The sequence below is a fragment of the Canis lupus genome, chromosome 19 (assembly GCF_048164855.1).
Source record: "Canis lupus baileyi chromosome 19, mCanLup2.hap1, whole genome shotgun sequence".
NCBI classification, from domain to species: domain Eukaryota; kingdom Metazoa; phylum Chordata; class Mammalia; order Carnivora; family Canidae; genus Canis; species Canis lupus.
Window position 1 is genome coordinate 30174785 of NC_132856.1, and position 17732 is coordinate 30192516.

Sequence of the window (17732 nt, forward strand, 5' to 3'; positions counted from 1 at the left end):
TCTCTAAGAAGTTTTCTGGATTGAGATTCTTTCTCTAATATTATACTGCATGATTCTAACTGATAAAGAAATCAGTGCAAATACAGCTCTTTTAGTCACCACCCCCTACGCCACGTCCAAGCCATGGAAGAAGTTTCTTCACTTACCTACCGAGAGCAGGTTAACAGGCAGTTGCTCTTCATTTGCAAGCACCAAGAAATCTAAACTTTAGCTTGTTATTTTCAGGCTTATACCATCTCTTCCTATGGCCCTGCTGACTTTTAACTCATGAAAATGAAACTGGGTCCCTTAATCACAAAGCATGAATAAGCGAGTGTATTTTTTTTAATGCTCATTATAATTAAGACGGTGGTGCTGTAGAAAATATCTGAGAAAAGGAATAAGTTTCAAATGAGTAATATTCACATTTTAAAAATAGAAATGATCTTGAAATAGCTTTTACTTACTTGCATTTAAACGCAGATACTGCTACTACCAGCCACGTGGCAGGAAATGATGGGTATCTATCACTGTTTCTTAAAGGGCTCTACAGTTAGGGCCTTGCCCTCCACTCACCGGCCAGAAGGCAAGACTTTGAAACTCTGTGAACTCTTTTTTCATCTGTAAAACTAATTTTTTAAAGTGTCCTTACTCGATGTCTGAGAAGTGTCATGAAGCTCTGTGATAACATTACTAATGTCATTTTATAATCTGTTAAATTCTTCAAGCAAGTAACTGCTATCCCTCTTGAAGTATTAAATATTCTTAATACCATCAGACATGGAGGTAGAATCAAAATTATTTTACAATTGGAAGTGTTAGTCAAGGAAGGTTTTGTTGGGGACTCCTTCTAACGATTAAAAATATAAAATTTGAACTCTTGGATTGCAGTCATTTAAAGATCTGAAAATTAGTGAAGGATTAATAGTTGTAAATAATAACCTGGGAATGTTTTATGTAGATATTTTTTCTCAAGTAGCCTTTTGCTCTCCCAGACTGTGCTATTGGTTAGTGACTGTGATTGTGATCTATTCAATTCATGGTAAACATTACATGCCTTTTAGAGCATGTGGAGGTATTTGTAAGTGCCAACTAAAACAAACTAAATTACGATTCTTTGAAACCACATGTTTTATTAGCTGATATGTAAACAGAATGTGGATGCTCTGACAGATTCACAGAATGACCAGCACAAAATGAAGGGTAAAAAGAGCTTGGGGACGTGCTTTTATGTGCCAAGAAGAATGAGTCTCCCTATACTTCCTACTGGTGAAGACAAAGTACAAGATTTTATCTGAGTACTAGTGAAGAAGCAGAGATTCATTTTCCTTTTGGGATTTTTTTCCAACTAAAGAATGATCTTTTTGTAATGTTTTTATTAAACTTACTCAAAAACAAGAAAGTGACCTAGATAAATAGATTTCACTTGCTCGACTTTCTCTACTCTTACCATGTGTTGCTGCAGGACACACACACATGCACGCATACACACTGGTGCACACACTGCCTTTCCCTCAAATAATTGTTATATTTAAATAGTTCTGTTTCTTCCAGTTTTCAAAAGTTATGACCACAGGCACTTGATTACAGGTAAAATGACAGAAATGCATTGCAGAGCTTATTCAAAAGAAACTAGCATTCAAAATACTAAAGAAAAATAGCACTCAGACAAGAAAATGTTACTAATATATTGAGCTTGCTAAATGTAGATCAAAATTATTTTTCATTCTTCCGATTTTTTTTTAATGATTTGATTTGTTTTCTCGTGAGAGACACAGAGAGAAAGAGAGAGGCAGAGACACAGGCAGAGGGAGAAGCAGGCTCCATGCAGGGAGCCTGACTTGGGACTCCAGCCCATGTCTCCAGGGTCACGCCCTGGACTGAAGGTGGCGCTAAACCGCTGAGCCACCTGGACTGCCCAGATTTTCTTATTTCAAAATATCCACCTATAAAATAAAACAGAGATACAATCCTTTGGGCTCGATACAACTGAAGCTACCTGACAGAAAGGGTAAAATGACCAGGTCCTATTTAGAAGGATGGCCATCCGCCTACACAGATAGAAAAGGCAGCTGCATCTCTGTTTCCATTAAGCCAGAAATAGTCATGATGAGAGTCTCAATATATTTGTGGAAAATATCATTGTGCAGCTTCGACCATACTTGAAGATGGTCAGTCTGTCAAGAACAGGCTCAAGCTAGAGCCCATAACCCTCTCACGGATGTCCATCAAGACACGTCATGGGACCATTGCTGGGCAGGTTGTTCACAACTCTCTCTACAGCCCTAAATAAGAGTTTTTGGTCCTAACAGTGGGAAAACATTTCTACCAGCTTTTTAGAGTTGGCTCCTTGTTAGTCAAGTCATTACAGCCTTCGGTGTGGAAGCAAACTTAGAAAGCATGCAGTCCAAAGCTTCCCAGGACTAGTACCAAGGACCCATTCCACACTATCCTTTCCTTGACAGATCATGGTTCAATCTCCACTCCAGGCACGGGGAATCCGTGCTTCATGGTTGCCCATTTTGGGTAAGGATGGCTCTGAATGATTGCACTAAACACTGTGCAGAAACACAGTATATGTTTTTGATATACTCACACTGAAAAACCTGGGTTTCTCATTTCTCAAAATGCACCTTATCTCTTTCTGCCCGAGATACACGTAAGAAACATACTTTTTAAATAACTTGCATTTTCCAGATTGTCAAGAATATCAATGTCTTAATAATAATAACCATCAGACCAAGGACACCTTAGCAACATGTAGGTGACCTGGTAATGAAATACAAGAGTACTAGACTCAGGAGTATGAACTCCTGATTCTCCTATTAACTTGCTGGGTGGGAGTTATCTGACTTGGGCAAGTAATCTGACTAAAGTATCCTCCTTTGTAAAACAAGGATTTTGAAGACCCAAGGCCTTTTCATCACTAGCATTCTAGAAAATGTCATCTTCCATATTCATCCCATGACATTTGGTCACCACTTGCCTCCCTAGCACCTGGAACAGGGACACAGCAGGTACTCAATAAATATTTATTGACTAACATTTATTAAGGAATCATACAGCCTGAAACTTATAAGGATACCCTAGGAAAACTATAAGGAGAAGAGGAGAAGATACAATCCCCTGGTCAGGGATTTCAATCTGGCTGGGTCTGAGCAACATACACACAAGAAAAAATGACTTTAAATATTTACCAGTGTACAAAAAAATAACAAAGAATGATGAGAGCATAGAGTAGAAGTCAATGAATCTCCACTGAGGAGTCATGAAGGAAATAACTTGGAGAATAAGACCTTCAAAGGAGACGGGTGCTGGGAAAGAGCATGAGCAAATGTAAAAACGTGAGGGAAAGGAAGGCATGTGATGGAAACAAGGAATGCTTGATTTTGGCCAGCACAGGTGAGGAGGGAGGTAAGCCATAGGTTGGTAAGTTGATTGGAGGGGAGTCTACAACCCCATGAAGTTTAGAACTTTATTCTCTAGGTCATACTTTTCAAACAAGGGTTTGACAGTTCCCAGGCTGATAAGAATTGGTCTTTGGCAAGGAAGAGGGGCAAAAAATTTTTTTACTCTTGCCATGTATATGTATGTATAAAGCACAGGTCTACATAGAGTACATAAACAGATCTACAGTATATTGATGGTATTAAATTCTCATGGGGAAGATAGTTGGGGGCCTGGTGGTGATAATGAATAAAAGGCTGGAAAACACCACTCTACATTATAGAAAGATATCAGAGAGTGCCCACCTCCCTAAGCTAGGGATTAGACCGAAGCATAAGCATTGAGAAAGGCTTTAGGGTCCAGAGCACCAAAAGAAGACAAGATGTACTATGTACATTCATGCAACAAATGGCTTACAAAGGGGGAGGCATTCTGAATCTCAAATCTATCCCCATCCTGAAGTCTTTGAGAGAAGACTTTACCATATCCTCTCTGCATGAAGACACAATCTTGTTTAGAACTTATTCCTGAAGGAAGGGATGTCTCTACGTCTAGTCATTTCATCCATAGAATTGAGGCATGCACATTTGTGACATTCATCCATGTGTGTGAGAGAGAAAGAGAGAGAGAGAAGCTGAGAATTTTTTAATCAAGTGCTCCAGGGTCAGGCCCTTTGACCTGAATAGGAGCTGGATAGCAGAGTCCCCACAATGAATGAGGCTAACTTTTTATTTTTTAGTAATCTCTACACCCAACATAGGGCTCAAACCCACAATCCCGAGATCGAGTCGCACGCTCCTCCAACTGAGCCAGGCAGGTGCCCCAGAATGAGTCTAATTTTTAACATGTATCAGTTGTTAGGATTGCAATTCACACTTCTTATGCTATCCAGAGATATCCCATTATGATTCTCACAGAGAAGCATGTGATGGACTTGTTTTTTAGGCAGTTGCTAAAGGGCCCTCTAAAATAATAATTTGTTATATCCATCAGCAGCTCCTAGAGCCTGATCTGACCCGAGTGCTACTAGAAAATTCTTCCCTTTCACATGTATATAATGCTTGGAATTGCCTCTTTGACTATTAACATAAGCTATTAATATCCAAATGAAATATTAGTAACATTAATAGTACACTATATTGTTTTGCTAAACAGAAATATCAAGCATGTTCCAGTCTTTTCAACATAGAGCATTATAGTATGTCACATGAAGGAAATGTTTCTACGTGAGTCCAGCACAGCAGTCCAGCCAAAATGTCATATTTTACAAATACAATATGTTTTGATTAATATAAGTATTTTTCAAATTTGCATATGCAAAACAAAGCTCATTTCTAATTTGTGTAGCCACCATCCGCTAATATGTTTAAATTAAGTTGCTTTTGCATACATCTGTATGTTATTCATTCCTAGCTACTTTTAATTTGCTTGGAATTGACATTTTAACTTGCCAGGCTGCCATCTCTAAAGATCTCCTAATTCCTTGATCATTATTCAGTGTGTGTGTCATCTAATGATCACATTTGCTTATGTAGGCTTACACATGTCTTAATGGAAATCGCCAACGGTTTTGTTACATGGCCGTGTTTAAGTCTGAGAGCCACCAGGGACTGACTTCAGAGGCAGTTAAACAGAGAAACATCGAAGACAAAGTTCCATTGTCCCATCTACTTACTAGTCATATTTGGCTAATCTCTTGACCATTCCCAGAAGAGCACCCTCTCATCCCAAGTAGAGAAGCATAATTGGCTTTCCCAAAACGTGAAGTGTAAAGGACAAACCTGTGTGACACCTGTTTCCCGTAAGGAAAAGAATGCTAGGTTTGGCAATTTTGCATTCTAGGTTTTGCCATCCATATTGCCATTGTGAAAGAGTAGCTTGTTTCCAGAGGGAGGCAGGTGTCCAGCCTCTCCATAGGGTCCAGGATTTCTGACTTATCAGGAGGCTTGCCCCGCTAAGCAAGCCCAGAGGCAGCTCCAGCCCTTGCAAGAGCTCTGTTAGTCAAACACAGCTTGCCCGGGGCAGAGCTGCTTTGGCAAAACTTGCTCTTCTGCAAGATCCAAAAAGAAACCCTCAACTCCTCTGCCAAAGTTCTGTCAACTCCACTTAAACAGGAAGGCTCCTCTCAGATGCAGAGTTAGGCTGGGCTGTACCGTGCCAGTGACTTTGGCTGGATGGAACACCCTTAAAATGCCACTACAGAGACACACGGTGCCAGCTTGCAGAGCAGTAAATGCCACAGTCCCTCCACAGAGATACAGTTGATTCGAGTTGGGGGTTTTGTTTTGTTTTATTTTCTCTCTTTATTCATAAAGCTATCCATCTCTGCATCACATCAGTGGATCAATCTTCGTTCAAAAACAAAAGGCTGTTGCAGGTCACATTTTGTAACTTTTTATTAATTTTAACATTTTACCGAAAAAATGCGCCGCTTGGTTAACTTTCACAAACTGAGCACACCCCCCGTAACGATCACCCAGATAAAGAAACGGAGCATCCCCAGCACTCCAATAGCCTCGCCTTCTTTCTTCCAGTCTCCATCTCATTTCTGGGGCTGGCTAACACAAGGCCACATTTTAAATCCACGTGTGGTCCAAGAATTTAAAATTAAAGAGGAGTTTGGGATTCTTTTCTTTCCCTAGTGTCCCTTTTGTGTGGGTAAATATTTCTCGGTGTTAATTGGGCTTTGTTTGGGAGAGGACGTTTCTTTAAGTGTCTTATACAGTTATTCCAAGCTAATTCTTCTTCTCGATACAATCCCTTCATCTTTGCCATCATCTCTGACGCCCTGTTGCACATACAGCTGTCCTCAGAAGTAACCGTTGGCAAGTGTGCGTTCAAGTGGGTGAACTTCCCATTGTGTCTTGTATCTGATATCTGACTTGAGAAATGTGCCTCCATCAAAAATAATCTATGAATTAAAAAATAAGAAAAATGAAAGTGCGCCACCAGTGCCACCAATCCCAGCTGCTTCTCCAGCAGCCCCAACTCCACCAATGCCAAGACTTCCATGAACTTCAAGTTCTTACCATCAGACAAGTTCTAGACTCTCATGGCAGTGGATTTGGAAACTGAAAGCCCCTCGCAAAGGCTTTTAACTAATGTGATCATTGCACATCGGTGTCTTTGAGTTTCCCACACTTTTAAGTCACTCTGTGGTTAATTTTTCTCCATTAACTTCCGCCATTTCTCTCTGAATACTGAACTGCACCACAGCTCCTCATCCGTAAGCTGTCTTCTGAAGTGTGTTGCTTGAGTTTTCACTGTTGTCTTGCTGTGGACTTAGCCAATTTATTTACAACTGTCATGTGCTTCTGCTACATCTGCATTGTCACTGTGATGGTATTTTTTTCTTTCTGTCTGTTTCTTCCACAGGAGTTTAACCAGTAACCTACCCAATGTGAACCTACCCAATGTGAACCTTCCCAAAGTACCAAATCTACCAGTTAACATCCCTCTAGGCATCCCACAAATGCCTACTTTTTCGGCACCGTCATGGATGGCTGCTATATATGATGCTGAGTGTGTATTCAGTTCACATTAGATCTAATTTAAATTTAAGTGATCTTGGCATGGATATGTATTGTTTATTTCTATACATCCTATGTAACAGAGATGGAGATGGATAATTAGACATATTTTGCTGATCATACAGAGACAATATTGTTTATTTCTGGCATGCAGCGTGTTTGTAAGACGTTTGCTATATATACAGCACTAACAATTTGTCTTACGCCCACTGAACGCTTGAGGACTATGTTTCACTTCCTGAATTCTTTTGCAAAAGGAGTCTGCCCATGTTTTGTTTTTTTGTTGTTGCTTTCCTCTTCTTTCTTTCTTTCTTTCTTTCTTTTTTAATTCAGGTGCCATGACTCTAGGAGTTATTCATTCAAAAATAGTTCAAGAAACCTCTTGGATGGGCTGGCCAGTCATCTCTGGCCTGATCCAAATCTAAGAAGGAAGCACACTTACCTAGAAGCTGGGGTTTGCTTTAAATAAAAAATTCCTAGAGACTGTTTAAACCATAAAGCATATTTCTGGTGTCAGCAAATGGCAGGATATAGTAACAGTATGTTCAAGGCTAAATGAAAACTTCTGAATGGATCAAGCCTTAGTAATGTCTATGTTATGTAAAGATACTTTCCAAGGTCATAATGCAATATGGAGCATTGGGATCTAGGTAGCAAGAAGATATCTAAATTTGAGAATGTAAGAGTCAAACAACAAATAAATAAATTTTGCAGCAGCCGTATCATCTGTGGTCTGAGGATAGGGCCATTCTTTACATTCATCGATGCAAATGCCAGGAATGCATGGGTTTGTCTTTTGGGGAGGCCTGGCTGCCCCTTTAAAGCAGCAAGCAGCTCAGGGGTTGAGGTTGAGCAGCTGAACCCGCTTTTTTTTTCCCTTGGCAAGAAGAAGATCCAGCACCCCTAAATTCTACCTCAGGGAAATTAAATTAAAACCATGTGCATGATTTAATAAGTGAAATAGGGTTTAGTGATTCTATACCCTCCTTTGATCCTTTTCTTAGACCACAGCTAATTATAGTCCAGATAAGCTTTTTCTTGAAAGAATAAATTGGCACATTTTCAAAGGGAAGTGTTATTATCAAAGGAATAAAAAATGATCTGAAACTGGCAGTGATGTTTTGAAATCTTGAAATCGCATTCATCAAGATGGCCCGCAACATTTTTATTTTTGCAGCGATCCAGGTAGAAACAGGACATTAAATGACTGCTCTACTTGGCTGCTTCAAAGTTGCCTAACATTTTTAAAAACCTATATTCGTTCACAAGTCACAGTGAAATCATATGGTCAATGTGTCTGATTCTCTTTTAAAGACAAACTAAAACCTCCAAAAAATTTATAACTGAGAAAAAAAATTCTTCTAAAAAAAGTAAATCATATTCATGCTAAGATGACTATATCAAAAGTTAGATTAGGTAGTATCTGTTAAAAATTAAAATATAAATACCTGAAAGCTTTTCTTACCTTCTTCTCTGCATGCTCCGTGGCATTGTTTTTGAAAAGATATGAATCAAGACATTGTAATAAAGCAGATAATGGTCTCCATTCAATTAATTAAGGCATGAGTGGGAACACATTTTGGTAACTGCTCAGCAATCAAAATAATCTTGGTGCTATTGCCTTAACATTAACAGTTTATCTTAAAAATAAAAAGAAAATATTCTTTTCCTCATGTCAAAACTTAATAATAAGCTCTTCAAAGAAAAAAAAAACCCTAGAAGAATTTTTTGAAACTCTGAAACCAGATGGGTGTCAAAATGTTGTTGTAATAAATACCAATTATTGCATTCATATGTACTTAATGATTTAAAACATACAACTATGCAGTTCCAAAACGGGGTTTAGACTAGACAAAGTTGGGGTTTCTTTTTCCCAAGCCTAGGTTGGGGTAGGGGGAAGGCTGAACTTTCATGAAGAAACAATGCATTCCCCCACTTTTAAACGGTGCTTATGGCAGGATCTGAATAGAAGGCATAGATCCTCAATCACCCACCAGGAAATGCCTGATTCTATATCTTTTCATAATTCTAGTTTCCTCCTTTGCCACCTTTCATTTTAAGGACGTGTTTCCATGTTACCTTCTTCTGCGTGTCAGATACATCTACATACTGACCTCAGACTGGTCTGTCCTTGGAAACATTACCCTGTTGGTCCAGGCCGTAGGCTCCCTCTCGGCATGTTGGGAGTTTGCCCCCACCCCACCCCACAGTAGCTGTGTATGCGTTTATGCACTAGCTATATTTCTCTCTGAAGCATTAATTCAATGCAGCTGGCATCTGTCACAATAGAAACACCCACTCTCATCTGTTTCTATAGACGATGTCAGAACAAGTGGTAATGCATGGTGTGTTGGACATTTTATAAATTACCGTGTTAGCATTAGTGGTATGCGAGGAAGGGGGGGTGGGTGGCCACCCCTCAGAGCTCCAAATGGGACTGTTACCAAAGAGAAAGCCAGCCAGAGAAGGACAAGAGGGTGAGAGGCGGAGCATTTCTCATATACAGGCTTCCGTGGATGCCCCAGGTAAAAGTTTCTGAGACGTCATTGTACAGAAAAGAATCAAGACCAATTTCTCCATCTGTACAGGGGACTGGGTAAGGTGGTGCAATGGTAAAAGAGCTCGGGTTTTGAGCCCTAAGACTTTGCAAATATCCCTTGTTGGCTTATCAGTCCCCCCCCCCCCCCAACTGCAACTCACCTCGTCCTGGGTCTGCCTCTGCAACAGGCTGGTCTATGATAATTGGAGTGCGAACCAAACTGAACACGAATATTGGACTCGAGGTATCCAGGTGTACTCGTCTTGATTTGAGTCACCCCAGTTTCTTTCCAGCTCTTCAAGAGAGAAAGCAGGTCCTCGCTCACCACTTTGTTAGCACTGTCCTTTTAAAACTGAAAGTCTTGTGCAATCTCCAAGAGGCCTCTGCTCTGGAGGGGAGCTGGGGAAGTGCATGAAACTCTGAATTTTAATAACTGCATGTTGTCATGTAGTTATTATCCGTTGAAACTTACTTCTCCCTCTGGTTTGTGGCCTTCATCTGAATCATCACATGTGTTAATGTGGTTATTAAAAGAAGGCTGATTTTTACCATACACCGTCTCCGAGTCATGGTGGGGCAACACCTTTCCTCAGACTTCTCACTGGTCTGGAATAATTGGCCGAACAAAGCAGACTAAGTCATGTATGGTAAAACTCAAAATCTGCCGGTGGAGACTTCCCCCCACCTCCACCGCCAACATGCGTCGTTTTGTATGTTGAAGCCACTGTTTGCCTTGAGCCTTCTAGCTCCTAGTTGTCTTTGTGTCAGCTTTTCCAGAACCCAAGGCCCCCTGGGTGACTCTTGTTTTCTAACTTTTATCCTGCCAGTAATGGATCAGGCACCTCAGAAGACCTGTTCTGGAAACTCGACGCCCTTCAGACCTTCATTCGGGACTTGCACTGGCCCGAAGAAGAGTTTGGAAAGCACTTAGAACAACGGCTAAAGCTGATGGCGAGTGACATGATTGAATCTTGTGTCAAAAGGTAAGCCTGGCGGCTGGACAGGCCCCACACGCCTTCCCTGCCATGCTCTGACTCAGGGAATGGTAGCTGGCACCTCTTTTGATTGGCTGTAATTTGGATTTTTTTTTTGAGAAGGTGATTGCTTGGCCCAGTCAGCTGGTGGCCCCCCAAGTCTAGCTCCTGTTCACCTGCCCCACACCTGTCCCAAAACCAACACAGTATGGTAGCCAGTGTTTTCGCTCAGTTCCATGAGGAAAGGACGCATGTGTGTTCCTGTTCCTCTTTGTATCCCTGGTATCTAGCAGCATCTGACAGAAAATATTTACTTAGAAAATATTCGTTAAAGGTGTAAGTGTCTGCATGAGGAGAAGGCCATGGAAAAAGAAGTACATGTGGTTCTGGAGCCAGTCTATCCAGTACAGGCAGCAGAAAATGAAGGCCTTTTCAGGGATGTGAGCAGTATCTCAGCAGCATCATTCATCCCATACACATGAACTGAGCGCATATTATGTGCCAACTCCTAGTTGTCCTACCCCAAGTTGAACTAGATATCGGTAAGGGAGCATGAGACCTTAAATGTCCATTTTGATTTCCTACGAGTTCCTGCCCCCTATATTGCCATGGCATATAGGATTGGGGTGGGAATGCTGGGCTTCAAGTTCCCAGGTAGACTGTGAAAAGGTGAAGAGAAGAAAATGAGAACAATATGCATCCATTCAACAAAGATTGTTTAGCTCCTCCTACCTGCCAAGCACAGGGCTACATTCTTGGCATGCTGTGAAGAATGAAAGACCACATCCCTTCCCTCCTGGACTATCTATATGTGTGTATCAGACACAGAGATGGAATTCTTCTGGTTTAACATCATTATCATCACCCTATCCCCAGACACACATCCAAGTTCCTTTTCCAGTTCATAATTCCATTACTTTTCCCTCATTCAAAATGAAATAGAAAAAGAAAGAAAGAAAGAAAGAAAGAAAGAAAGAAAGAAAGAAAGAAAGAAAGAAAGAAAGAAAGAAAGGAAGGAAGGAAGGAAGGAAGGAAGGAAGGAAGAAAGAAAGAAAGAAAGAAAGAAAGAAAGAAAGAAAGAAAGAAAGAAAGAAAAAGAAAGAAAGAAAGAAAGAAAGAAAGAAAGAAAGAAAGAAAGAAAGAAAGAAAGAAAGAAAGAAAGAAAGAAAGAAAGAGAAAGGCCACAAACGGCACAGGCCACTCCAGACCTCCAGATGTTGGATAGATTCGTTGATGGATCAGTTGTGGGTGATGGGGGCTGCGTTTGTCTAGGAGTGCTCTGAATTTTATATCCTGGAAGAAGAAAAGAGAAGTAATTGCATCAGAACTGGAAACCAAAAGGGCAAAAGAACAACACGGGCCCAGGCAGGTGAACGTCTCAGCAGGAACTGGGGAAATAGCTACGTGCTGTGCAGAGTCTGGGCAGGTGTTTGACGGCACTTCTGAAAGCTCAAAGTCCTGGTGATCCAAATTTTGCATTTTGTTCTTTTCTTCCTACTCTTCGAACCAAGGGCAGGACTATTGTTCAAACTCAAGGTCAAAATATTCCCTTAGAATTTTGAATTCTACCATTTTCTACATAGTTTCCATCAGTTATAGGAAAAGCAGCTCTTTTCTTGTAGCCAAGCCATTCCACCAAAAACCTCTCACGGGGCAGTTCCCCTGTGGTCCCAATCGGTACCCAGGGCTGTAGCACATTAGAATGAACACTGTTTTCTGATCTGTGCACACAATTGTACCAAAAGACATATATGCCCTTCTGAGAAGCTAGTTTTGGGAATAGGGAGTTGGAAGTGGGGAGTTGAGGTGAAAAAATGGGAAGACGTGTAAATGTGAAAGATAGACAGTGATTCCATCTTATCCCTTACCACAGATCTCGGTGGCCAGCCACCTTAAAGTGTGAACTACTCAGCAGCAGGGAGTCTATCTTATTTGTTTTGAGCTCTGGGCCTTCCCCAAATCCCAGCAGCATGCTTGGGACATAGTAGCTGTTAAGTAACCTTTTTTGAATTAAAGTTGGTCAACATTCCCACTTGCTTGACACTGGATGCTTAAATCTCTTGATGTCCCTTCCAATTACGGCCCCAGATGAAAGCAGACAACTGCAAATATAAGTGTAAATATCATCCTCTGACCTCCAGATGCAGAGAGTAAAACATGAAAAAGTCCTTGGATGCTTTAAGATATAGAATCTATATGAGCAGTATGAGCAGAGCCTAGAACCATCACTTTCCTCTTTGAGACTGAATAAACGGCTGTCATTCTAGAAGGACGTCACCGTAAGGACATTATTTCATAGATGTAAATATGCAACATCCAAAAGTCATTCATCCGATGAACGTGACAAAGCCTCCAGTCTAGTCTATATCAGATACTGTGTTCCACCGAAATGCAGCACCCTCAGCCCTATTCTGGAGGACCGTCAGCTGAATTCAGTGACTTTTCCATCCCTGGCATTTTGCTCCATGGAGCCCTCCCAGTCATATTAATTTTGCATTTGGTTTCCCCTCTTCACAGCCACACCCTCCAAGGGCAATTCACAGTTCCCCTGTGAAAACAGAAGACATTTACTTCATTGTAAGGGAAAGATGTAGCACTTCCCTTTCTTCAGTTGGGCCAGAGTTGGCATGCCGGCCTCAGAAGATAAGCCCAGGGGTCCGTCCAACTCTGTCCCCATCAGACCGCCTTTTCACAAAACCAGAAAAGGATGTATTTTCAGTGTAGCTTAAAATGATCATCATGATTAGAAAGCTACTTCAATGCACCGAGTCTTCAGAAGCCAAGATACATTTATCTTTAACATGATCATATAATATATAGGAGTGCTTTAAGGGTTTTTTTTTTTTTTTTAAGTTTTTTTTTTTTTCTTAAGAACTAGGCTTCCAACCTTAGAAATTATACTTGGCTTCCCTGCATGCACTCAGGGTGTGTTAGCAAGCTGGCATCCTTTCCTGAGCTAACTAGCTGTGTGGTCCTCTTCTGCACTGTTAGAAAACTGCTACTAATACCTCTTGAAGCAATGCTTTCCTGGTGGCTGCATGATCTCCAGAACCTGACAGCGAACAATACTGAAAAGATGCATTGGGCGAAAGGAGCTTTAATAAAACCACTTACCAACCAGGTGCTGTTCTTTCAAGGCATGTGATGATGTGACCCACTTCTCTAAAACCTTTTAAAATATAACTGGTCCCCTTTACAATGCTGATACCAAGGATTAAATCTCACACCTGTATTACCAGCTGGCCATGTCAGACTAGGTTTTTTCCTGTGAGCAGTTAGCACATTGCCGGGATCATAATTTGACCTATATCAGAATTAGGTCCCATTAAGTTTTCCCCATTACATAGTTCTTGAGTTGGTAAGTATATTATGGCATTTTCACTTATAAAAAATATAAACTCTTAAAAAACATATAGATATACATACTCTTATTGCAGAAAAATAGACATTGCCAACAAACACAGTGGAAGTCCCCTGACACCACTCCTCCTAATTTAACTTTCCTCCCCAAAGGTACCTATCTTATTTTTTTAGTCTTTAAAGCCATATAATAACTGGATTTTTTTTTTACTCCAGTCTTTCAAAACCAAAAGAAAAAAAACAATAAATGTCATTTAAGATTTTTTCCCCCCACCATGAGATTTTGGAGATTAGAAGCCGCTTTTTTGTTTTTTGTTTTTTTAATGAAGCGATTCAAGGTAGGCAGTTGCCAATGTGAGAGAACTTACATATGCTATAATGCTATAATTGGGTTTTTGTTAATTCATTCATTCTCCTGCAATTAGGGATCTCCATAGCATGTAAACTATAGACAGAAATACGCTGAGCTACAGGTGTTCTGTGTACTGCCGAGAAAGGAAGGGTTTACATGGCTGTCTCTGTGAATAGGCCTTCCTTAGTTGGGAAAGTCATTTTTAAAAGAACACATGTGAAGTCATTGTCGATTGAAACTGATTACAGCCTTCAATTTTCTTTTTCACTGACCTCTCAGAAAATGTCTCCTCCACCTGCTTCCATGAATGCTGAATTGGTCTTTTCCTACTTTGTTTTAATAGAACCAGGATTGCATTTGAAGTTAAGCTGCAAAAAACCAGTCGATCAACAGATTTTCGAGTCCCACAGTCAATATGCACCATGTTTAATGTTATGGTTGATGCCAAAGCTCAATCAACAAAACTTTGCAGCATGGAAATGGGCCAAGAGGTAAAAAAAAAAAAAAAAGAAAAATACAGATTTTTTTTTCCCCCCTTCCATTGATCATGTAAAAGAAAACTTCACAAATTCCTTCCATCTACACTAGTCTGCTAGTTTCAGAAATATCCTCTAACATTTGTGGATTAAGCTACAGATGAATGTTTGGTATCTGTTTGTTAAGAAAATTTCTAAGGCATGTGCTAATGAGAATGCCAGTCACTTGGAAGTGATTCTTGGTTAGAGTTGGGGTGGCCATAAAGTTCCTTAAGTCAAATAATGTGTGATGACCTTATTTATTAGGCTGGTATCTCCAACAGATCTGTTTGCCAGAGTGCAAGTCATTTTCACATTTGAAGTGCATTTTATCACTTTGAACATCTGGATCGCAGGAGAGCTCTCTTTCTTGCATCAAGCAACCTCCACGATATATAATGTTGTATCATCCTGCTACCCCCGTCCCCAGCCAGCAGGTTCTGAATTCTTAAGAAATCACAGACTTTCCAGTCTCCTTAGATTGAGTTGATTGTGCATCTTCCCTGACCAAAAGGTTAGTCCTTTGCTAAGTTTCCAATTCCAAAGTGGTATTTAAAATGTAAAGGAGAAAGAAGCAGCAACTCGGGCTTGATTAAAGACTATCATGATCATTTTTCTCCGATGGCCTCAAGCCAGCTAGATATTCATATACCAATTTAGAATTAATTCAGAAACATTTCTGGCAACTCTCATGTTGTTGCCAATTGGCATAAATTGCTCCTAAATCAGATCTTTCGATACCAGCCTTACATGCTCAGAATTCTTACTAAATTATATTTGCTCCTTATTCGTTATTTATTTTCTCTTATCGGCACCTTCCATTTTTAAATGTGGGTTGGTGGTATTCTCTTCCTGGCAACATCATCTCCAACCTTCTTTCCCCACTGATCAGCTTCCTCAGCCACCCCTGTTAGTGTTTGCTCCTGGGCAACTTTCTTTTGAGGGACATTTCCTCGGGGGTCATGTTCTAGGCTGTAGGGGCAAATGCAGGAGGCCCTCAGTTCTCTTTTTGCGGCAACTTGTGCTGCATGTGAATGGCCTGGAGCAGTGGTTCTCAACATTAAGTAGGCATCAAACTCATCTGGAGAGCTTCTCAAAACCCAGATTGTTGGGTCTGACCCCAAGAGTTGCCATAGGTCTGGGTGTGGTCCCAGAATTTGCATTTCTAACCAAGTCCCTCTGTTATGCTGCTGCTGCTGCTGGCTGGTCCGGAGCCCACAGTTTGAGAATCACTGGTCCAGAGACTCAGTATCCAAAAATGATAGGGCTCATGCATGAAGGACAGCCCCCTGAGACAGGCTCAGGGTGGGTGTTCAGCCACCAGGGTTCTGACCCTGGCTGTGCAGCAAATGAGCTGGGTCTTAGTTTTCTCATCTTTAAAATGATGGCACTATTCTAATTCAATTCAGGCTATTTTGAGCTGCGGAATCAGTTCTTCAAACCTTACCAAAGAAGGCTAGCATGTGAAATAAATAAAATGAGAGCTGCTGTGGATAAAGTGGAGGGGGGTGGTCAGGGAAGAGGGGCCCAGTGCACAAGCTACCATGTTCCTTTCCACCTCTGCATTTCTTTGCTGCGCACCTGAAGTCTCTTAGGCTTCACAGAGCCTGCTTGGAAAACCCTGCTTTGGGTGATCTGTAATGTTCACTAAGATCCCTTTAAATTCAAACGTTCCCAAATTCTATCCCTCCCAAATTTTTCTCCCATAGATTATCCTTTTTTAAAAATTGAGATGTAATTCATGTGCCATAAAATCCACCCTTTTGAAATATACAATTCAATAGTGTTTAGTATATTCACAAAGCTGGGCAACCGTCACTACAATCAGCTGTAAGAGTCTTCCATCACCCTAAAAAGAAACCTGACCTATGAATACTAATTCCCCAACCCTCCCTCCCCAGCCTTGGGTAACTACCCCCCTACTTTCTGTGCCTAAGGACTTGCTTATTCTGTGCATTTCATATAAATGGAATCTCATGTGGCCTTTTGTGACTGGCTTCTTTCATGTGACACCGTGTTTTCAAGACTCGTGTTGTCACATGTGTCAGCGCTTTATTTCTTTTTATACTGAATAGAATTTTATTATATGGTGATACCACATCTTATTTTTCAGTTCATCAGTTGATTGACATTGGAGTTGTTTCCACTTTTTAGCGGCTACAAGTAATACTGCCGTAAACATTCATGTACGAGTTTTCATGTGGACCTATGTTTTTAACTCTCCCGGATATATACCTCAGATTGAACTTGCTGGGCCATATGGTCACTCTACGTTTAACTTTTTGAGGAGCTGCCAAGTTGTTTCCCAAAGTGGCTGCACCATTTTATATTCCCTAACCACCCTTGTGTGTGTGCAGTGGTATCTTACTATGGTTTTGATTTGCAGGGATGTTGGTCATCTTTTTATGTGTCTATTGACCATTTGCAAATCTTCTTTGAAGAGAAGTCTATTCACATCCTTTGCCCATAAAAAAAAAAATTAAACTGTCTTTTAATTGTTTAGTGGTAAGACTTCTTTATATATTCTGGATACTAGACCTTTATCATAGATATGATTTGCAACTATTTTGTCCCATTCAGCCAGTTGTCTTTTTCACTTTCTTGGTAGTATCCCTTAAAACACAGTCTTTTTTTAAGTTTGATGGAGTCCAGTTCATCTCTTTCCCCTTGGAGCTTCCCAAGATGTCCTTTTCAACTGAGTTTCACAAAGCTGACCTCATTCAAGGAATGAAGAAGGGTTGTTGCAATAGGACTGGCCTCTTTTCCACTCAGCAGCTCTTACAGGCCCTCCTCAGATTGACTCAACAATGGCCACATTTAAAGAACTCCCACATGCCTAGTCAGATGCTAGCAATCTTTCCAGACAAGCCAAGTCACTCTGATCTTCTTTCTTTTTCAACTGGGATTTGGGGAGACTAGTGGGTGTTGGGTGGCAAGGGTTATTGTCACAGGCTGCACTGAAAATGTGGTGAAATTTAGGGAACCAATATCCAGGAAAAAAAAATACTTTCCCACAGTTTTGCATTTCGGGGGTGG

At 40.7% G+C, this 17732-nt stretch overlaps 1 protein-coding gene across 9 annotated transcripts in view; it reads left to right on the forward strand.

Moving 5' to 3' along the window:
* Positions 1-17732, forward strand: part of CADPS (calcium dependent secretion activator) — a 459922-nt gene that overhangs the window by 366450 nt on the left and 75740 nt on the right. For 6 of the 9 annotated variants that reach the window (XM_072785549.1, XM_072785550.1, XM_072785551.1 and 3 more), the window contains 3 exons: positions 6802-6948; positions 10323-10478; positions 14525-14672. In XM_072785549.1, coding sequence (XP_072641650.1) covers positions 6802-6948; positions 10323-10478; positions 14525-14672 — 451 coding nt within the window. The remainder of the gene's footprint in view (positions 1-6801; positions 6949-10322; positions 10479-14524; positions 14673-17732) is intronic. The other 3 variants (XM_072785555.1, XM_072785556.1, XM_072785557.1) reach the window with 1 other exon arrangement.